Source organism: Cynocephalus volans, chromosome 7, assembly GCF_027409185.1.
Source record: "Cynocephalus volans isolate mCynVol1 chromosome 7, mCynVol1.pri, whole genome shotgun sequence".
In the NCBI taxonomy this organism is placed as follows: Eukaryota; Metazoa; Chordata; class Mammalia; order Dermoptera; family Cynocephalidae; genus Cynocephalus; species Cynocephalus volans.
In genome coordinates this window covers 128626464-128648656 of record NC_084466.1, presented here as the reverse complement: position 1 = coordinate 128648656, position 22193 = coordinate 128626464, and the positions used below count along the sequence as shown (strand labels likewise).

Here is a 22193-nt window from a genome sequence, read left to right as displayed (position 1 = left end):
TAACTGTGGCAAATGCTCTCTTTAATCAATATGTTGTTGTGCAGTATCAGAGCCTGAAGCAGCGGCTGCTTCTGAGGCTGTGAAATTTTTATAGACTGCAGCTGTGCATCGGCCTTTTGTCCTTTGAACAGTTTCTGCAGCAGCCCGTGAGGCCTGGCAACTTTATGATCATATATTCCATAACTCTGGGTCCAGCTCTGTTCCTCCAAGTGGGAAGAAATTGTCATTGCTTTGCTGTGGGGACTTCTGGGAAGAGGTTGTGTAGGCCCCAGAGCTGCTGAGGAAGTTGGTTCAGCCAGAGGGGCTGTGGGGCTGGTGGCTGGGCTGGGAAGGGATGCTAAATAATTCACTGTAATGGAACAATTAAAATCCAGAGCGAGGGTTGTGAGGGTTGCAGGGGTGGTGGAGGAGGCCAGGAAGCTTCGTCTCTGTAGGGCCCGGGCTCAGAGGGCTCAGCCATACCACTATTAACTTTTTTTTTTCTTTCACAAGGACCTTGACTTTCAGTTGGAATTTTTTTTTTAATTAAAAAAATCTTTGGAGCTGTGTGTCCAGGAGAGCGTGACAAGAGCGTGTGGTATGTGGACACCTCTTCTCCCCTCCACCCTGGGCACTTGTATTCTAGGTTTGCCACAGATTCCCCTTGTGGGTGGGTGGGGAGTGGGGGAATCTGCTGGGCCTCTGGCAGACCGTCCAAGGAGGCGGGTGGGGGAGGGGCCCCTGGGCAGGCCTGCTGGCTGCTGTTTTTCCACAGGCCCAGCACTTTCTGCGGCTTGTCAGGTCACAGGGACCTGCTCTCTTGCAGTCCTCTCATGTCCCCTTGCCTCGTGGCCAGTTTGTCCACCTTGCCCTAGCTTGGTGCATGCTGCAGAGGCCTGGGAGACTCATGTCTTCTCTGGGCTCTGAATCTGGAGGTCCTGTTCAACTGGGCTGGGTGATCACACCCAAGGAAGACTGCCAGGGTGCCCCGAGGCTGATGGTCTGGGGAGCCTTATTTGGAATTCCAAATAACAATTGGATGGTGGCCGTGGTAAGTGAGGTCAGGGGCCAGTGAAGCCACATCTGCCATCAGGGCCTGGCCAGCCTGGGCACCTGCACAGAGACCTGCACTGTGCAGAGGAGTCTCCTTCGGGAGGGGCAAGCCTCTCCTGCTCTCTTAGGCTTTGGTACAGTAGGCGGTGCACTGGGCTTATTGCTGGGCTCTGAATGTCTGATGTTAGGGCCCTAGTGCTGTCCCTTCAACTGCTCTGGAACTCAGTTTCCCCATCTGCAAAAGGGAATAATGATAGTTTTGCAGGTGGGTGGTGAGGAGTAAGTAAGGGAATGCATGTAGAGTGTCTACATGTGCCACGCTGAGCATGTGGCTGGTGTGCTGGCTTCCTTCAGCCTCTGAGGATGACGACACCTGCTACCTCATAGGGCCTTTACAAGGATTCACTCAAGCTGTGTTTGTGACTTGAACATTAGACGATATTATTGCTATTATTTGAGGAGCCCAAGCTAAAGGTGTGAGGGTTCGGATGGAACAGCAGAGAGCTTGGGAGGTAAGGATCTGAGCGTTGGCCACGCTGCAGGTTACTCTCTTGGAGTGTGTCTGCTCAAGGCCCTTGTTCACTGTACTTGGGCATCTTTGCTCCATCCTCTGGGATTTGGAGACAGGAAGCAGGGACTCTATGCATGGTGGACGTCGTGATGGCATGGCTCTGGAGCCAGACTGCCTGGAGTTTTAGCCCCACTCTGCTTCTCAGCAGCTGGGGGGATCTTGGGCAAGTTATGGGGTTTAATTCACTCACATCACAGATAGCTATGTATTGAGAATCTGCACTGTGTGGAGTGACAGTGCCCGCCTTCTTTCCCTGAGGTTTAGTCCAGCAGGGGAGATCGAGATGAACGATACAATGTGAGGATAAATACATAATTGCAAACAGGGAAAAGTGCTCTGGAGGAAGGTGTGACTTTTCAGGACCCCCATTTCCTTGCCCATGAAGTGGGGGTGATGACAGGACCTGCTTCAAAGAGGGGTCCTGAGGATTAAATGCGGTAATGCTCGGAGAAACACTTTGCATTGGGCCTGGCATCCAGTGAGTGCTCAATAAATGGTAGTATTGTTATTGTTATTAAGGTGACAGAGAATTGCAGGGACAAGGAGGGAACTTGGGTGCCTGTCAGTGCTGGAACCCAGCATGGCCCTCCTCTCCTCTTCCCTCACCAGGCAGCCCCAGGGAACCAGGGAGCATATAGGGACCGGCTGCCTATCCTGGTGCCCCTTCTCTGTACCAGGGGCTGGCTGTCAGTGGCTCAGGCTGCCCGAGGCTGCCAGCAGGAGTGGCCATGCTCTTTTGGGGCCAGGCGAGGGGCGGTGGGGCAGGCAGCTCCTGCATTATTGGGAGCAGACGGGAGCTTGGCGGAGTTGCCGCCTCCAGTTCTGTGCCGGCATTAGCAGCTCGGCAGGGCTCTTGCTTAATGGGATTTTCTTCCCAAATGCTGTAATTATCGCCATACAAATACTTATTACCCAGAGCAGATGACGGCCGGGCCTTGGGCAGGAGCCAGAGAGCTGGGCTGTGCTCGGGGGTGGAGAATTGGCTCTTCTTTTTGACGGAGCTTGCGACCCCTCCTCTCCTTTCTGGAACCCAGCCTGTGGCGGACAAACAGCTGTTGGGCACCTGCCGTGTGCATAGCATGGAGAGAAGTCCGCAGTGTGGACCTGCTCCTCAGGGAGCTTGCGGCCTGGTGGGGGAGAAGGAGCAAATGTGTGAGGGTGTCTGCAGAGCACAGCGGCTACCAGCGCAGGCTTGGAGAGCAGAATGGCCCAGTTTGAATCCTGACTCCATCAGCTACCACTTGAGAGATCTTGGGCAGCTCGCTAGTGACTCGATTTCCTCATCTGTAAAATGGGACTGATGACGGCTCTTACCTCATAGGGCTGTGAAGTTCAAATGAGATAATCCATGTGAAGTGCCCAGAGTAATGTCTGACCCGTAGCCAGTGCTCCATCGGTGTAGACAAAGGGACGATGTGAGTCACTAGGTAGGAGTGAGAGAGCGGAAGGAGGGCTTGGATGCTGCAGCGATGGGGAGGTGGGATGTGAGCTGGGCCTTGGAGGTTAGGCAAGACTAGGTCAGGAGGGAGGTGAAGTGACAGTTAGGGAATTTGGGGGCACTCAGAAGGTGTGTGCCATATGTTTGGGAAGGAGAGTAAGCAGCAGACCCACCTGAGGGGTGAAGGGTTTGCTGGTGAGTTCTGGGAGAGATTAAAGTAACAGGTGGGCACCAAGCCATGCAGCTGGGAAATGGGGGGCCACAAGAGGGCTGTGTGTAAAACTTTTTATAAAATTTTTAAAACAATTCAATGATTTTTTAATAAATCTACAGAGTTGTACAAACATCATACAATCCAATTTTAGAGTATTTTCATCACTGAAAAAGATCCCTTGTGCTCACCATAACTTTCAATTTTGTTATAATTTCAAATTTAAAGAAATTTGCAACAAAAGTATAAGGAACTCTTGTATATTCTTTATCCAGATTCAGTTGTTTGTATTTGGCTTCATTTACTTTATCATTTATTACACACACACACGTGATATTTTTTCTGAGCTATTTAAGAATAGCTTGGAGATATTGTAAGTTTTTTCCTTTCAATTAATACTTGGTGTGTATTTTCTAAGAACAGTAAAGCATCAAAAGTTAGAAGATTTAACATGGGTACAATACTGTTATCTCTCCATAGTTCACATTCAAATTTCATCACTTTCGGCAACTTCGACACTGGGGAGGTCCTTGCCCAGCCAAGGACATCAGATCTCATTGTCCTCCGCAGAGCTTCTTGGACCATTCTCTGCCACCCCACTCAAAGCCCCTCAATAGAATGGTTTGACACCAGAAAAAAACATTTAATCGATTGTCCCAGTAATGTCTGTTATGGCTATTTTTTTCCCAGGTCCAGAATCTTGCCTAGGATCACACATGACATTTAGTGGTCACGGCTCCTTAGTTTCCTTTAATTTGGAATCGTTCCTCAGCCGTTCTTTTTCTTGACCCTGGCATTATTGAAGATTGCAAGCCAGTTATTTTGTAGAATGTCCTCAATTTGATCTTGAATGTCACGATGACGTTCAGGTTATGAATTTTTGCCAGGAATGTTAGATAAATGACGTGTGCCCTTCTCAGTGCATCATGTCCGAAGACACATAAGAGAGAACTTCAAAAAGTTTGTGGAAAAATAAAATTAAAAGATCATACAAATCTTCCCACAATCTTTTTGAAGTACCTTTGTGTAGAGGATTGAATGTCCCCCCAAACTCGCTGAAGCTTGATTGTGTCCCCCAAATTTTAGGCATTAGAAACTTGGCCCCACTGTGACTGTTGGGATAGTGGGAAATCCTATTATGGTAACTGAAAAGTGGGGCCTCGAAGAGGTAGTTGGATTGTAGGACCATGCAGTAGTGAATGGATTAAAAATGGGGGTCAGGGGTGTGGTTCTGAGGGCTTTAAAAAGAGAGTGAATGAGGAGGTTAGTTCCTCTCTGCTCCACCATTTTCGCAATGTGATACTCTGCTGTCACTGTCGCCATGACCAAGACTCTCATCAGATGTGTTCCCTGAACTGTGGACTTCCCAGCTTCAGAAACTGTAAGCAATAAATTTCGTTTTCTTTATAAAATACCCAGTTCCTTGTGTTTTATAAGCAACAGAAACAGACTAATACACCTCGTAGTGTCTGTTTGTCCCAATATTGGTGGTTTTAGCTTTGATCACTTGGTAAGTTGATGTCTGCCAGCCTTCTCTGCAGAAAAGCTACTGTTTTCCTCTTCATTATCAACAAGTAATTTGTGGGAGATAGTTTGAGGCTGTGCACGAATCCTGTTCCTCAACAAATTTTCATCCGCTAGTTTTAGCACCATTGATGCTTTTCTAAACCCATCGCTTCTTCTCTGTTGGCATTCTACTATAAGAAAGAGCTTCCTCTTCTTCATCTGTTTATTTGTCTGTTGACAACAGTATGGACTTGTCGATTGTTATTTTATTCACCAGGTTATAATTTACTATCATCATTTATTTTGATGTTCAGAGTGTCCCAGATTTGGCCAATGGGAGCCTCTTCAAGCTGCTCCTGTATCTTTTTGACAAGACTCTTCGAGCAAGTGCCCCAGGGGTTTGGAGTGAGGCTAACAAAATGGTGTTTTGAGAAATTCTGTTGTGGGCTTTGGTGTGGAGAATGACTGGAGTGGGGACCAACTGGCAGTGGGGAGACCAGCTGGTTATGGTGCCTGTGGTTTCTGGCCTTTCTGTGACAGTGGTTTCACTGTCATTGCTGTGGTTTTATTCTTTTTAAAAATAATTTTTAAACTTTTACTTAAATTTTTTTTTTATTTTAACATAATTTTAGACATACAGAACATTTGCAAAAATGGTCCAGAGAGCTCCCATCTACCCTTCAACTAATTTCCCCTAATGTTAACATCTTTCATAAGCATAGTACAGTTATCAAAACTAAGAAATTAGCATTGTTACAGTACTGTTAACTAAGCTCCAGACTTTATTCTGTTTTACCAGTTTTTCTACGAATGTACTTTTTCTAATCCAGGATCCAATCCAGGATTCCACATGGCATGTAGTTGTCATATCTCCTTAGTCTCCTTAAATCTGACAGGACCCTAGTCTTTCGTTGTTTATCATGACCTAGACACTTTTGAAAAGTACTGGTCAGTTATTATGTAGAATGTTCTTCAGTTTGGGTTTGTCTGGTGGTTCTTCACGATTAAATTGAGGCTGCACATTTTTGGCAAGAATGGCACAGAGGTGATATGCCCTTCTCAGTGCATACTATTAGGGGGTAGATGATGTTGACCTGTCTTATTGCTGGTGTTGTTAACCTCAGTCTCTTGGTTAAGATGGTTTCTCCACTGTAAAGTTACTATCTTTTCATTTGCAATTAATAAATATTTGGGGGGAGATACTTTGAGACTATGCAATATCCTGTTTATCCTCAAATTCTCACCTACATATTTTATATCCATTAGTGGATCTTGCCTGCAATGATTATTATACAATTGTGACTTTTTATTTCCCTCATTCCTTCTACATTTATTAATTGGAATTCTTCTGTAAGGAAGAAACTTTTATTTCTTTTTAATAAAGTGATTTGTTTGATGGATACTGTAGGTTTTGACCTTCCTGAGGTCAGGGACTGTATCTCATGTATCTTTGTATCCCTGTTGCCTGGTGCATAGTTGGTGCTTAAAAAAATATGTGTTGATGAGTCCTTTTTTTTTTTAAAAAAACCTTTGGTGAGACATTTCATGGGTTCTGACCTTTCTTTAGAAAATATGGTCCTTGTGGTAGGCTGAATAATGGCCTCCAAAGAAGTCTACATCCTCATCCCTGGATCCTGTGAGTGTTTCCACCTGCAGTAAGAGGGCAGGAGGAAGGGGAGGTGACCAAGGAGATGGTGGAGAGGTGGGAGGAGCTCCTGCCCTGTGTTTTGCCCAGGGGAGCACTGGCTAAACATTTGTGGATTTGAACCTGGGCTGAGTAGTTATTGCAAAAGCCAAAGAAGGAGTTTGGAGATGGGCAGGAGGGTAAACAGCATGGAGAACAGTCAGTCTGTCTGAGGATGAGGTCCAAGGAAAGCTTCTGGAACAGGAGGTTGGGGGACCACTGGCAAAGCTGGGTGGAACAGTTCCTAAGAGAAGTGGAAGGCAGGAGGCAGATGGTTGGGAGTGAGTAGGTGGTGAGGAAGTTTGTGGAAGAGAGACAAGCACGGGAGCACCAGGGGGAGTGGCTCGGGAGAGAGTCACTTGCAGGGTGGGGACAGGGGGAGTGGAGCCCGCTGTGGGCAGCGGAGGGGTGGGGGCAGCCTGTGGGAGGCAGAGAGCCAGGGCCCTCGGAAATGGGGGAATGGAGAGGGTGGGCGATGGGCCAGAGAAGGACGGGGCCAGAGAGAGGTGAGAGGGGGTCTTGATAGTGTCTGTGGTCACAATTCAGAGCTCCTACCATGTGCCAGGCTCCAAGCGAAATGCCTTACTCACATCCCCTGTCCCCTTTCTTACTTGGCATAACAGTCCTGGGAGGAAGGCATTACTTACTCCTGCTTTGCAGATGAGGAGAAGGTTCAGAGAGGTAGAGCCATCTGCCCAGCGTCAAACAGCTGGCTGGTAAGTGGTCAGCTGAGAGTCCTCCAGTCTTGAGGCTCTGGGACATGTTTGTGTTTAGTTTTTAGATTTGACTGCTGCTCTACACCTGTTAATAAGTCCTGGCTTCATTCATTCATTTGTCAGACATTCGTTCAGCACCTGCAAAACATCTGTCAGTGCATAGCATTAGGGGCCATAGAAACAAGTTGGTCTTCCCTGATTCCTGCCTGCACACCTTTGGGGACTCAAGTGGCAGGCAGGCATAGGGAGGGGGTATCTAGTCTGGGGGTGGAGAGTGGTGAGCAGAGTTGGGGGGATGCAGGGATGTGGTATTGCAGGTAGAGGTCAGTGTCAGGGAGTGAGTGGTGAGGGCCTCTCAGGGGCCTGGGGTGGGCAATGACTGGAGAGCGGCTGGCAGGCAATGGACATGGGGCCTGGGGGCTGTCAGTTCAGTGGGACCCTGGTGGCAGGGCTGTGGTTTTGGGGCCAGCCCCAGACCTGGGAAGAGGATTGGCAAGAGCAAGGTGGGGCCTCAGCAGTGAAGGGACGGGGTGCAATTTGGGCCTCAGAACAGAATGCACCATGGAGTTGGCTAAGAGCTGAGCCCTGACCACCTCATACCCGCTAGGATGGCTACTATCAAAAAAACCAATAATTGCAAATGTTGATGAGGATGTGGAGAAATTGGAACCCTCATGCCCCATTGGTAGGAATGTAAAATGGTACAGCCACTGTGGAAAACAGTATAGTAGTTCCTCAAAAAATTAAAAATAGAATTACCATATGATCCACCAATTCCACTTCTAGGTATATACCCCAAAGAATTGAAAGCAGGGACTCGAAGAGCGATATTTGTGCACCCATGTTCATAGCAGCATTATTCATAGTAGCCAAAATGTGGAAGCAACCCAAGTGTCCATTGACTGCTGAATGGATAAACAAAATGCGATATATACATACAATGGAATTATGCAGCCTCAAAAAGGGAAGAAATTCTGACATGTGCTGCAACATGGATAAACCTTGAAGACATTATGCAAAGTGAAATAAGCTTGTCATAAAATGACAAATATTGTATGATCTCACTTACATGTGGTACCTAGAGTAGTCACATTCATAGAGACAGAAAGTAGAAGTGTGGTTGCCAGGGGCTGCAGGGGTACAGCAGGTGCCGGGGATACCACAGTGGGCACACGATGTGGCCTCTGCCCCTCACAGCCTAGCAGGGGAGATGGGCCTGGAATGAAGGAGCTCGTATATTACACAAACTCCAAACTGCTATCTGAGCACTAGAGGAGGAGCTAAGCGGGCACCTACGGGGAAGCTGGTTTAGGGGAGGGGACGCTAAATGGAGACCTGAAAGATGTCAGGAGTGAGCAGGTGCCTGTGTTGGCGGGCAGGCGAGGAGGCACGGGCAGCATGGGCAGCATGGGCAGGGGCCCTGAGGCCGGAAGCGCTGGCCTGTTGAGGGAATGGAGGAGCAAGGCTGAAATCTGGGAGTGAGGGGCTGGTATTTTCCTATGAAAGGGGCTATCCCCAGCCAAGACAGGCCAGCCAGAGGCCTCCACCCTTCAGGAGCGACACCCACCCCTTGGGGGTCAGCCTCTGGGCTCACTCTACTCTTCTCGGCTCAGGTCTGTGGGACTTCAGAGTTCCCCTGCCACGTGGCCGAGGCTTGCAGCAGAGCTCAGGGCTCCCTCTGTGACCCAGCTCCTTCCCTATCAATTGTGTCACATCTCTGCTTGTTTCCTCAGGGGCCCTCAGTACCTTCTACTTCACAGACCACTGAGGCGACTGCTGGCTTTGGTCAGATCCTTGTGGCCACCATCACCAACCACCTGCCCGACAGCTTTCACTTGATTTGTTTTTGTTTGTTTGTCTTTTTGGTGGCCAGGACGGAGATCTGAACTCTTGACCTTGGTGTAGTCAGCACCACCTGAGTGAGCTAACCAGCCAGCCCCTGCCTGACAGCTTTAATGGGTACATAACATCATTATCCCCATTTTATGAACCAGGAAGTAGGATTCAGAGAGATAAAGTATTTGCCCAAGGTCACAGAACGCATAAGGGTGGGGCTGGGCTCCAAGCCCAGGCCTGAGACTCCAAGGTCTGAGCTATTCAGCCCAAACCCTGAGCCACCTGGCTTGGCTTAACAGCTCTGCTACTTAACCTATAGCCTGTTTCCTCATCTGTAAGATGACGCTAATGACACCCTCCAACAAGGTTGTGAGAATTACATGGAGCCTAGTGTTTATGAAGCAGCGAGGACAGTGCCTGGCCCCTGGAAATCACTTGCCCCCATCCCACCTGCTACCTGGTTCTCCTGAAGCCTGTGCAAGCCCCTGAGCTGGAGGAAGATGGCCCTACCTTTCGTCTTTCCTGTTGATGGTGTCTGGAATGACCCAGCTTCCTTGCTTGGCAGCGGGGACCCTACAGGCAGTATTTTTTGCTCATATTGGGCTCACTTATGAGAGTGGAAGAGAGGAGGTTGTTGGTAACAGGGAGATTATTTGGGTGATGTCCATTTGCAGAGAATGTTTATTAATTAGTGTTTTTTTTTCTTTGTCATGGGGGAGCAGGGAAACATGGAAAACTCACTCAACCCAGTGCTATTTGAAATATGTGAATTTTAATGCAAATTAATTTCTACCTTCAAGAAACACTTATTTTTTGAGACACCTACCATGTGCCACGTATTGTGTTAGGCCCTTCGGATACAATAGTGAGACAAACCGACAATCTGTGTCCTCAAGAGGCTTCTAATCTCCTGTGGGGGCTGAGACACCAGTCAGAGAATCGCCCAAGTTCATGTGAAACTGCCCTTGATTTGTGCTACTGAGGAGAAGGTTGGGGTGCTCTGCAGGCCTGTGACAAGAGGGTTTACCAATTGCAAGGAAAATGGGAGTGAGTTAGGCAAAGAGGAAGGAGGGAGCATTGCAGGTAGAGGAAATGGAAAGTTCAAAGGCCCTGCACAGGAGGGAGCCAGCCAGGACTGTGGGGCACGGTGCGCTGGCTTGCAGGGGACAGGGCAGGCCACTCGGGAACTTGTACTTCATGCTGAGGAGATTTTTGTCTTAATTCCAAGAGCAGTGGGGATTCATTGAAGGGTTTAAGTGGGGAGTGACATGATCAGATTTGCATCTTGAAAGGATCACTCTGGCTGTGGCTTGGAGAGCAGTTTGGAGGGGTGCCAGGGTGAGTGCGGGGAGCCCTTGAGGCGGCTCTGCAGGGCTCCTGGCGTGTGGGTGGAGGTAGTGGTGGGGACACAGCGGGCCAGCCTGCAGAGTGGGGTGTTGGGCCTCTGGGGGCCCCTTTGCCGCTGTTGGGAGGTGGCTGAGGAGGGAAATTCTTTCTTCCTCCAGCTCTCCTGTCTGACTCTGCAGACACTCAGCACTGTGGATTTGGCCGGGGTAAGATTTCAAAGGCAGGAGCCGAGGTGCACGGTTCCTGAGCCAGGAGGCCTGTCTCACTTACAGTTAGAGCATGCGTGTTTATTTTTTGGAGGCCTAGCAAGAGGGGTTTATTTTTTGGAGGGCGGCTGAGCCTCCCCATCCCCACTGCATGCTTGGGCTGCTGGGGCAGGTTCTGGTCCCTGAGGCAATGGGCGTGGTGGAGCTCCAGGGTGAGCAATGTTTGTGGAGGAAGCATGGGGACCCCCCCCTCCCCAACACCCCCAGTGTTCACTCCTGCAGCCGAGGAAATCCAAGGGCTTCTTTTGGTTTATCACAGACACCCAGATGCTAGGGATCAAATTCTTATTTCCTGAGAGGATTCAAGAAATCCTTGTGTGTTTTTGTTTTGTCCTTGGTAACTTTGCTTCAGAGGATTTTCTCCAAAATCTTTTACCACCGAGGTTTTTCTCTCAGGCTAGGACCACACAGCAACAGACGGAATCACAGCCACTTGCCACTGGACTATTTTTGCTCCTTGGGGGGAAGGATGGATGTAAACTCATCAGTTTTGGAAGGGGCAGAGCCGTCTTAGGGTGTCTTCCCTTCTCTAGCGTCCTAGGGTCTGCCCATCCAGCACTAGCCTGAGCTGAGCCTGGGGACGCCACCTCTTGGTGGAGCCATGGTCCTTGAGGAAATGACAACAACAACAACAGTAGTAGTAGTAACAGTAAAAATAATTGCAGCAGGTAATACTGACAGAGGGAGCACTAATTGTGTGCCAGACATTATTCTCGGTGTTTTAGAAATATTGAGCCATTTAAACCTAACTACATCTCTTGAAGGTGGGCCTATTATCATTCTCCTGTTACAGATGGGGAAACAGAGTCACACAGCTAGTGTAACGGTGGAGCAGGAATTCGAAGCCACCCAGTCTGGCTCCAGAGCCCAGGCTCTTAGCCACTATGAACACACTTAGCTCAGCCGGGCCGGGGAGCTCCCCTGCTGTTGTTGCCGAGGAAGAGCACATGGCCTTGTTACAGGGCCCCAGAGCACATGTTTCCTACTCCAGCACCCATGTCACTCTTCAGCTCTGTCCAAGGCATGACTGCTCAGCATGAGGGGAGAGGATGAAGAGACAGCAACGTGAGTCCCAGAGATGTAGGGGAAGAACATGGAATCGCACTGGCTGGGGTTGCTCCTGGCCCCACCATTTTTTAAGCACTGGGTGAGTTGCTTCACCAGTCTGTGCCTCAGTTTCCTAGGTTGCTGAGAGGGTGAAATGAGATGAAGCATGCTGTACTAGTCAATTTCTGTTGCTTATAACAGAAAACCTGAGATTGGGTAATTTATAAAGAAATAAAATTTATTTCTTATAGTTTTGGTGGCTGGGAAGTCCACAGTCCAGGGGGTGCATCTGGTGAGGACCTTCTCGGTGGCAACTCTGCAGTGAGGCAGCATGTCCCAGACGAATGGCTTGAGCAAGAGTGAGCTAACCTTCTCACTCACCCTCCCTGTAAAGCCGTCAGAACCACACCCGTTACTCCATGAATGGATCAATCCATTCACAAGGGCATAGTCTTCACGATCTAATCACCTCTTTAAGGATGGACCTTTCAATTACCAGAATTGGATTTCTTACCCTCTCAACACTGTTAAAATGGAGATTAAGTTCTAACACATGAACCTTTGGGGGACACATTTACCCATAACACATGCTTGGAGCCAGGCCCAGAGCCTGCACACAGCAGGCTCTGTAAGTAAGGAGGAGTGGTAGGTGTGGGCTCTGGTGGCCAAACCTCAGGGAGCACAGGTTAGCGGGCCTACCCTATGTGGCTGTTCTGGCTGCCACGGTCCCCAGGTGCTGCCAGCGGCTCCCAGTCTCCCCAGGCAGCTTGCTGGAAGAGGTCTCCTGGCAACACTCAAGGACAACCTGTGGGAATGAGGTGCTGCAACAGTGACCTCCTTGCCTCATTCCAGCAGCCTCTGCTGAGGGTTCAAGGGGAAGTGGCTGGCCCAAGTTGGCACTCAATCCTGGTGGGCTGCCCTGCTGAGGGGTGAGAGCGAGCCACCCAGTGGAGGTCATTTTCTCAGCCCGAGTGGTTACAGTACTTCCTGAAGCAACAGCCTCAGACCTGGAAGCTTACTGAGAGCTGCCTCTGCCTCGCAGGCTGTGGGAGGGTAGGGGGATGTCCCCTGAGAGGAGGTGTATAGCTCTGGCCTTAGCAAGGTGATGGGGCAAGCTGGGGTGGCTTGGGCCTCCCTGGCAGTCTTGCCTGGAAGCAGGGCCTTCCAGAACAAGGCTGAATTTGCTTTGTTGTCTGCACATTATTCTCTCCTCCCTGCCTGTCCCAGGTCTTTTCTTGAGTAGGGTGGGGTTGGGTGTAGGAAGTGAGGAGGAGGGGATGGGTTGAGAAGAGAGAGGCATGCAAATGTGGGATGCCATCAGACAGGTCCCCTTCCCCCGCCCCCCACAGTGGGAATCCCATCTGCTGGGATTCCTGAGTTCCACTTTAGCCCTGCCTTGTTCTAGCAAGTCTTAGTGTCGTCTTTGCTTCAATTTTGCCATCTGTGAAATGGGAATAATTATTGTAGTCAATTACCTTATAAACCATGGTTGCCATGAGAAGGAATGAGAAAAATGATTGTAAAATTCATCAAATCTTTTATGACCTTTGACCAAGTAATCGCATTTCTAGGAATATATTCCTCCCAAATGTCTGCCAAGCTTTATGCATTGTTTATAATTGAACAATATCAAAACGGCCCAAGTGTTCCAGTAAGGGAATCAGGGAATGGTCTGGGACTTGACCTATCCAAATGGAGGGACACTTTATGGCCAGTCAGAATCGTAAGTGGAGAACAAACAGGCTATGATGTGGTAGGAGGAGTAGGCAACCATTTCGTCTCACTTATCCTCCTATGTTTAGAACCTTGAAAAATGCTTTGCAAATAGTAAGTCTTCCATAAATATTTGAGTTATCTCAACTGATAAAAATTGTATTAAAAGAAAATAGACTTGGGCTAGTTGGTTAGCTCACTTGGTTAGAGCGTGGTGCTGATAACACCAAGGTTCAGGCTTTGGATCCCCATACTGGCCAGTTGCCCCCTCAAAAAAAACAGACTTAAGAGAAAATATTCCAGAATGTTAACAGGGGTTCTTTCTTAGTAATAGGATTATGTGTGGTTTTCAATTTTTACCTTTATTCTTCAGGAAATTAAAAAAAATATTCAATAATGTTCATATATTACTCTTATTTTTAAATGCAATAACTTGAATATTAAGTTATCTTATAAAAATATAGATGCTTTTAGAAAAATTCAAACAGTGCAGAAAAGTATGAAAAAGAAAGTAAGGTCACTTCAAGTTCTGCCACTTAACAGTTATAGCTATTAATATGTGGCACACAGACCTCACTTATTCTGTGCTTGTGCCTGTATCTCTCTCTCTGTGCGTGTGTGTGCGTGTGTGTGCGTGTGTGTGCGTGTGTGTGTTTGCATAGAGGGGCTCATAAAATACGGGTTGTCTTGTAACCTTTTTCCACATACTGTGTCATGGACAGCTTTCCTTGTGGTACAAACAGATCTGTACCATTTTAAATGGCTGCATGGTGTTCGGATTCACGGATGTGTGGAATTCAACTAAGCAATGTTCTGGGGATGTCCATTTAAGTTGTTTAACATTTTTGCTCCTTTTTTTTTTTTTTTTACATTTTTGCTCTTATAATCAGTGCTGACATACCTTTATAATCAAAAAAATAAAACAACAAAAATTCCTTGTGGGTTTGGGTTTTGGGGTGAAAGCTTCAGCAGGACGGCCCAAAGGAAGCCCACCCTGCTTGGGAAAGGAACCATTTTTAAAGGGCTTCGCGATGACGTTTGCAGCATGGTTGCAGAGGAGCAGGTTGGGGCGCAGCACAAGTGCAGCTCAGAGGTGGCTGTTCCAGGGAAGAATGTTTAGTTCAGTAAAAAAAAGAGCGTTACATTGAGAAGAGCCTGTCTCACATGGAGAAGGTGTCCTCACAGCATTTAAGGCAGGGAAGTGGCTCAGTCTGGGGCTCTTGCCCAGGGCCTGATGAGTCGGAGAGGCCTCAAGCCCATCTGAGCGAGGCTGTTAGAAAAGAGACAGGAGCTGGGAATGAGTTTTCTCAGCTGCTGCTGAGGACCTGGAGTCAGGCCTGGGGAAAGGGCAGAGGGTGCAATGGTTGAGTGAATGATTGGCCTGTCAACTTGGAGAGACAGCCTGGCCTGGTAGAAGAGCCTAGGCCCTAGGGTCTGTGGTTCTGTCGTTTACCGGCTGATGACCTCGGGAAGGTGCCTGGCCTCCTAGAGCTGCTCTTTGCTCACCCGTAAGCTAGGCACAGCCACCACTTTCCGGCGTCGTGTGAGGGGGCACATTCCTGGGGTGTGTGGAGACCAGTAGCATATGTTGTTGCTTCTAGTGGAAGCAACTCGAGAACCTCAGGCAGACCAGGCCCGCGTCCTAAACACTTGTAGGACAGGGAGCTTGCTGTTCTAAGTAGCTTGGGCTTGGGTTGGGCTTGTGGCCATACCTGGAATTTTTGATCAAAGTTGGTCGAATGAGGAGATGGGGCTGCTGGTGAACACGATGTGTGCACGTGTGCGTGTTGGGGTGGGGGCGTTCAGTTGTTGCAAAGCACACAGGTGACTGTGACTGTGGCGAGAAAGAGGAGAAGGTGGTGTGGCTGCCAGTGGGGAGCTGCCTCAGGGACACAAGTTAGATGCTGGAGGGGACAGCGGGGGATGGAGTTAGGCCGGTGTGAGATTCTGCCATGTGTGGCTCAGTGGAAGGACCTTCTGGACATGGGGTGACTTACTCCCGGAGTGGCCTGCCTTTCTGAGGCTGAGCAAGCCTCTTGTGAAGAGGAGAGGCCTGGCAGAGGCTGAGTGAGCTCCTCAGGGAGGCTGGGTAGGGAGGTGGGGCCATTTGGCCTCTAAGGTGGGGTCCACGTCCAAGCTGCCAAGGGATTGACTGGGCAGGACGTGGTGAGGGAGGGGCAGATGTAGCCTTGGGTGTGGGGAGGGCCAGGGGACCTGGGATGGTGAGAGGAGGAGCCACCGCAGCAGTAAGCCTGGCCCTGGGATCTGGACAGCAGCTGGGCCTCCATTCCTTGGCCCTCCTGCCCACTGCTGCGGGCCTGGCCTCATGGCAGGCTCCTGTCTGGGCCTTCGCTGGCTCCCTGTTTCTTGTCTGATTGTTTTCTCAGGCCCTCTGTGATCTCGACCCCCTTTCCTCCAGCCCTGATTTCCATGGCTCCCAACTTTTGCTCCTCAGATACCCTGGGCTTGACTCAGGGTGGGCTTCCCTGGAACGTCTGCTCCATCTCTCTCTCACTGTGCAGATCTTCCTTGTGTTTGGGTCTCAGCCTGAGTCCCACATCCTCAGCCCCCTTAAATTGCATGACCCTCCCTGCTCTCTCCTGCTCAGAACATAGCTTGCAGGAGCCAGTGCCACCAGATGGTAACATCCAGGTGTCCCCAGGGGGCCCTTTGCAAGTGTGGGCTATACTCTTTACTTGCTACATCTGGTAACCCTATGAGGTGGACATAGTCATTATTCCCATTTTATGGATGAGGAAACTGAGGCTCAGAGAGGGTTCCACTTGAATAGCCTTTCTCATTAGCTGGTTTCCAAATTCTTCCCTGTGTGAATGTCTTGTCTCTTCAACTACACTGAGCTCTTTCAGGGCAGAAACCATGTTTTTGGTGCCTGCGGCACTGGCAACCATGGGCCCCAATCCTTGTTGTTTCTGCTGATGGGACGTCTGCTGCAGAGAGCCCAGCTTGTGGGCCTCAACACAGACTTGGGGGTCCGGGGCTTAGCTGGGCAGCCCCCAGCCCCTTTGGTGAGATGACTGTCTTCAAACAGGTGGGGAACCACCCCGGTCAGCTCACCACTTCCTCCTCTCCTTTCCTCCTCCAGGGAACTCAATGGCAACAACATCACTCGGATCCATAAGAATGACTTTGCAGGGCTCAAGCAGCTGCGGGTGCTGTGAGTATGGAATGCCACCCCATGCATGACCTCCTTCCCCTCACACCCCGGCAGTGGCCTTGAGGGTCCTGGCTCTGGGTGTAGGGCTGTAGGCCGGCAGGACCCCTCCACTGTGGAGTCAGTCTTGGGATACCCTGAGGAGAGCAGGGTGGGGCTGATGTTGAGTCCTGACCCGAGCAACCAGTGCCTCCCACAACTGAGAAAATTGGGCATGGCACAGAACTAGGCATGGCAGATTGGGCTGTCTTGTCCATTGGCTGTCTCCTGGGTGAGGGAAGACCAGGTGGCCATAAAGAAGCTTTAGGTCTCCTCAGGCTGCTATAATGAAATACCACAGACTGGGTGGTCTACACAACAGAAATTTATTTTCTCACAGTTCTTGAGGCTAGAAGTCTTAGATTAAGGTGTTGGCAGTGTTGGTTTCTGGTGAGGCCTCTCTTCCTGGCTTGCAGATGGCCGCCTTCTTGCTCCTCACATGGCCTTTCCTCTGTGTGTATATAGAAAGAGGGATCTCTGGTATCTCTTCCTCTTCTTATAAGGTCACCAGCCCTATTGGATTAAGGCCTCACCCTTATGACCTTACTTAACCTTTTCTTCCCTGAAGGCCCTGTCTTCAAATGCAGTCACATGTGGGGTTTGGGCTTCAACATATCAATTGAGGGGGACACAGTTCAGTCCATAACAGTCTCCACAGTTCTTATGAACCTGTGCCCCAGGAAGACTCTCCAGCAAGGCCACAGCCCTCCACCTTGAAAGGCCAGTGAGTGGGGACAGGTGAGGACTGAAGTGACCCCCCTCTGGTGCCTGATAGTGTCAGATGTTGGAGGTGGCAGGCACAGCTCTGTGGGGCCTGGCTACTTGCCAGCAGGGGGACCACCCACACACCTGCCTTGTCAGACTGGGTGGGGGTGAGGAGGGAGGGGAAGGGGCAGACCCTTCACCCCTCCTGCTCTGCTGATCTCAGGGTGCCGAGGCAGCCCCGGCATGCTTGCATTCTGATGTAGCAATGGCTCAGCCCACAAACTCAGGAGTGCAGAAGAATCACATTTCTTTATTTTCTCTGCATCAACTCAGTTTTGGCTCACAGCCCATCCCACCTGGTTGGCAGGAAATTCAACATCAGACAATCATAGGATCCTCACCCCTACTCCTAAGGCAGCGCAAGGGTCCCGGGGCCTCAGTTCTTGTAGAACTGCTGGCTCTGCAGTTACAAGGGTCTTTGGAGCACCTTGTGGTCAATCCTCTCTGATGTCAGAGCAAACAAGTCTCTGTGCAAGGGTCTCTCCTGTTCCAGAGCCCACTGACCTCTGACCTCTTCCCAAGTTTGGGGAATCTCTTCTGAGCCTAGGGGAAACCCTTCCCTGGTGTTCCCTCCTCTCTCCCCCTAGGCCTGCAGTGGAAGCTCCTTGACACCCCAGACTTTTGGAAACAGTGGAGAAAGAGAAATGTCTGGTGGCAGCTTCTGCCCCCTGCCTTGCCCCAGACCTGAGGCCCATGCATGGGCATATTAGCTGCCTGCTTGAGAGTGGAGAGGGGAAAACACAGGGAGGAAAACATACTTTGATATCTCAAAAATGATCATGCAACAGTCGATTTATTGGTGAAAACTGCTGTCCCACCAGCCAGGAGCTCTGGGTTTTGGAGCATGCTGGTGGTGAGGAGCTGCGGAGTCCCTCAGAGCCAGGTGGTTCAGTTGGCACAGGCACCCACTCTTCTCTGCAGCAGATGGGGCCAGGTGGAGTGGGGGTGTGGGCAGAGAGGGTGTTGTCTGCCAACTGCAGTGTGTTTGCTGCATGTGGGGGCTCAGGCCCATTGGCATAGACTCCCCTCCCCGCAATACTGGCTGCCCCTGCTCTGCCCCTTGGACATGTACTCTCTGGGCCAAAGGAGGGCCAGCCCTGTGCTGCCCACCACTGGTCCCGCCTTCCCCAGAATGCCTTCAGAGCTGTGGCCTGTGTTCTGGCCACATGGCAGGTGGCGTCAGAGGGGACAGCATGGGGCAGGGCCAGGGGCATCTTGCTGCCAGGCTGCGGGTGCTGAGGAGCCCGAGTTGGGGAGGGACTTTTTGTCCACTCAGGCACATGGGTCTGTAGGTGGCTCAGGCTCCCGTCTGGCTCCATCACTGACATTGCCTCGGCCCCACTCGTTCCAGCTGTTTCTGGCTGTCCTTGGGCAATGCCCTGAGTCCTTGTGCAATGCCCTGTCTCTGTCTCCCAGGCAGCTGATGGAGAACCAGATCGGAGCAGTGGAACGGGGGGCTTTCGATGACATGAAGGAGCTGGAGCGGCTGTGAGTATCGGCGGGACACAGGCCCAGAAGGGCAGTGGGGGCTGCACGGGGAGGGCTGACTGGAAGTGGGGTTGCTCGGGGAGGGGACCCAATGCCCAGTGGCCTCTGCCTGCTGATGGAGCCGGGAGTGGGCACAGGGCGCGGTGAGAAGGTGGCAGAGAGAAACCTGCAGAGCACCCACCCTCCCTGTTCTCAGTGCCACTCTGTTATTTGTCCTTGAAAATACATGATGGTGAAACAGTCATTCAACACGGGCAAGTGAAGTTCCTTCCTGGCATCGTGAGGCAGAACCACTGTTCACCATTTTGTGTGTCCTAAAAGGGAGCCGTCAGTGTGCCGGGGGGACCCATCAGGGAAGCCCCAGGGGCCACCTGAGGATCAGTGTCTCAGGTGCTCAGGGCCATAGCACTGAAACCAGGAGGTGTGGCATGTTCTGATTTGTATGTTTTCTTTTCCTTAACAGGATTTTAAGGTTTGAAAATGCGTGTTGATCAATTTTTGAATTTCAGGTTGGCAACAATGAAAAAAGAGAAAGGAATGTGGAAGGAGTGAGGTGAGGGACGGGCACTCCCATTCACGGTGGTCACCCGACTCATTCTTCTGCAATGTGGTTTAGCCATAGTTGTCAAGAGTCCCAAAGGTCATGCTCTTTGAACCAGAAAGTCCATTTTATTTTAAGGAAATAATCAGAGACATCACTAAAAATTTACATGTCAGGATATTTACTGCACATTATTTAAATACAAAAAAAAAAAAAAAAAATTGGAAACAGCCATTCTGGTGGAGACCTAAGATATAAAGTCTTATTTTTGAAGACTGGTGAAGGCCGTGGGAATGTGCTCACAATGGTATGTTAAGTGGAAAAGGTAGGAAGTGACATTTGTGTAAATAAAATCAACTTGTATGTGGCTAACATACAGGAGGAGAAAAATTGAGACCATTAACTCTCATTACATTGAGTAGTGGGATAACAGGTTATTTTAATTTTATTTTGTGCTTTTCTTTTTTTATGGATTTTCTTACAATGAGATTATAATTATAGCTACCACTGATTGCCTTACTCTGTGCCAGGCACCAGGGTAAGCTCTTTGCCCTATAGTATCTCATTAAATCTTTAAAACAACACTGTGGTAAATGGTAACTTATAGATGAGAAAGAGACGTGTGCAGAGGTTAAGTCACCTGCCCACTATTTTGCAGAAGAGGGGATTAAAAACCGGATCATTCTGCCTCTAAAGCCTGAGCCGTTAATGACTATGGCCTAATATCTCACCTTTCACTTTTATATCAAAGAAAATAAGGTATTAAGTGATGGGAAAAGAATACGGTTGTCTCGTTGCCCTGAGGCAGCCTGGAAAAAAAGTCAAGGCGATCTTGCTTTTGTGTTCCTCAGACAGGCCTGCAGCTGAGTGATAAGCAGCCCACAGCTAGCCCAGAGGTTTAGTCCTGCGTTTGTTTTCTTTAAAAGCCTTAGAACTAAATACATAGTACTGACCTGGCCATGAGGGCCTGATTTGGACCAAGCTTTTGCTCTAACTCTGTTGCTGCCGCACCCTAGGGGAGGAGGAAAGGTGGCCGGGGGTGGGGGATGGCAGGGGGTGGCCCTGTCATGCCGCTGCTGCCACCCAAGACTTGGCAGGGTCCTCCTTTTTGAATCACACCTTGTCACCCCAGCCTTTGTCCCTTCTGTCCTTTCCCAGTTCCCTTCTTCGAGGTAGGGAGGGGTTGACCAGCAGGTTCACAGCGGGCAGTTGTTCTTAGGGAGTGTGACCACTCTATCCCTGGAGGCATCCGGTACTGGCCACCTGCACCTTTGTGAGTGGTCAGTTCAGTGGCTGCTCCCTCCTCTGGCCTGTGGACACCAGTGGTGGATCAGTTAATCATAAAAATTGGTTAAACTGGGGAGTCATGCATACTCTAAACATTTCACTTTCAGTTAAAACATATAAATGTGCATTTATTGAGCCCCCCTCCCCAACCTGTCTTTTTGTTTATTTTTTTTCTGTCCAAGGCTTTTCTTTTTAGTATGAGACACTAAATGATCTCTGTATTGTTTTCTTTGCCTAAACCACTCACATATTACCCTGTTTATGATTTTTGGTTTTGGTTTCTTGAAGGTGAAGTGGGAGCTTTAAAAAGGCCCTTGGAAGCAATCTGGGTGGAGAATTCTAGACTTTATTTTTATGACCCCCCCCCAATTTTTACTTAATCCAACAACCCTTTAATTAGCAGCTTTCCTTTTACTGAATCTTTCCAAGGCATTCAACTTAGTTTTCAAAGAGACAAGTCTTTCTTTTCCCACTAGTATTTTGTTCATCTATGAGATTATTAAGTAAATTATAACATTATAATTAAAAGTACCTCTGGCATAAGCAAGTTTGGATGGACATAGCTGGATCTTGTAAGTAGTTACAGATTCGAGTGTAGCAGCAGACATGTGTGGTCCTGCAGGCCATGAAGAGTCAGCGTGCCAGGGCTTCGGCTGGCCTGTGGTTGGCAGGGAGTGGAGCTCGGTCACCATGTGAGCTGGCTATGCAGAGGCCAGCACAGTGTCACAGAGGCAGCCAGGATGGGGTGCTAGGGAAAAGCAGGCTTTGGAATCCCATATCTACCACTCAGTAAGGACTTGGGTGAGCCACTCACCTCTCAGAACCCAATTCCCTCATCTATCTGAGAGACAACTCAACAAAAGCAACCAAGAGCCAAGTTGGGTGGTGTGACTGTGTCAGTAGAACCTTACCGGTGGGGTTACTGCAAGGAGACGGGAGGGTGTGTGCGTGACTGTAAGGCACTGTTGTCATGTTCAAGAGAAAGAAGCCCACCCTTTCACTCTGCTTTCCCTCCGATGGTGAGAGAATGCCCCTCAAGCGTTGATCCTGGTAGCCGCTACTACTGTTATTATTCTGAGTTACCTTCATGAATCTCACCATGCTGGGTTCCTCCTTTGGTGTCCTTTGATCTTTGCTGTCCTTGTCTCTAGGCATTGAATCTCCTCCCCTCCTAAGTGTTTTCCAGAAATTGAAGCCAGAAAAATGAGAAAGTCTTGGGGAAAAACAAAACAAAACAAAAACCAGTGGTTAGGAGGCAGGGTGAATATAGGATTAATTTACGGGACCAAGGTTAAGGAACTCGGAGTGACTCATGTCTACTCCTGTTGCTTTAAGGATTATATCGGCGGTCCTTTCTTTTCCAAAGCAATGATGTGTTTCCCTAGGAGCCTGCCCTGTAAAGTAAACTTCTTCCAGCTGGTCTCCTAGAGTTGCAGATCTAACGCTCTGCACTATGCTGGAACATGGCGGTCCCCAGTGTGGTGGCAATGACCTTTCTCACATATCAGATGAAGGATGACCTTCTAGAAGGTAA

The 22193-nt window shown here is 49.5% G+C and overlaps 1 protein-coding gene across 1 annotated transcript in view; it reads left to right on the top strand.

Annotated features, from left to right (window-relative positions):
* SLIT1 (slit guidance ligand 1) overlaps positions 1-22193 on the top strand; it is a 168415-nt gene that overhangs the window by 2910 nt on the left and 143312 nt on the right. The window contains exons 2-3 of the mRNA XM_063101886.1: positions 16471-16542; positions 18760-18831. Of these exons, the coding sequence (XP_062957956.1) occupies positions 16471-16542; positions 18760-18831 (144 nt within the window). The remainder of the gene's footprint in view (positions 1-16470; positions 16543-18759; positions 18832-22193) is intronic.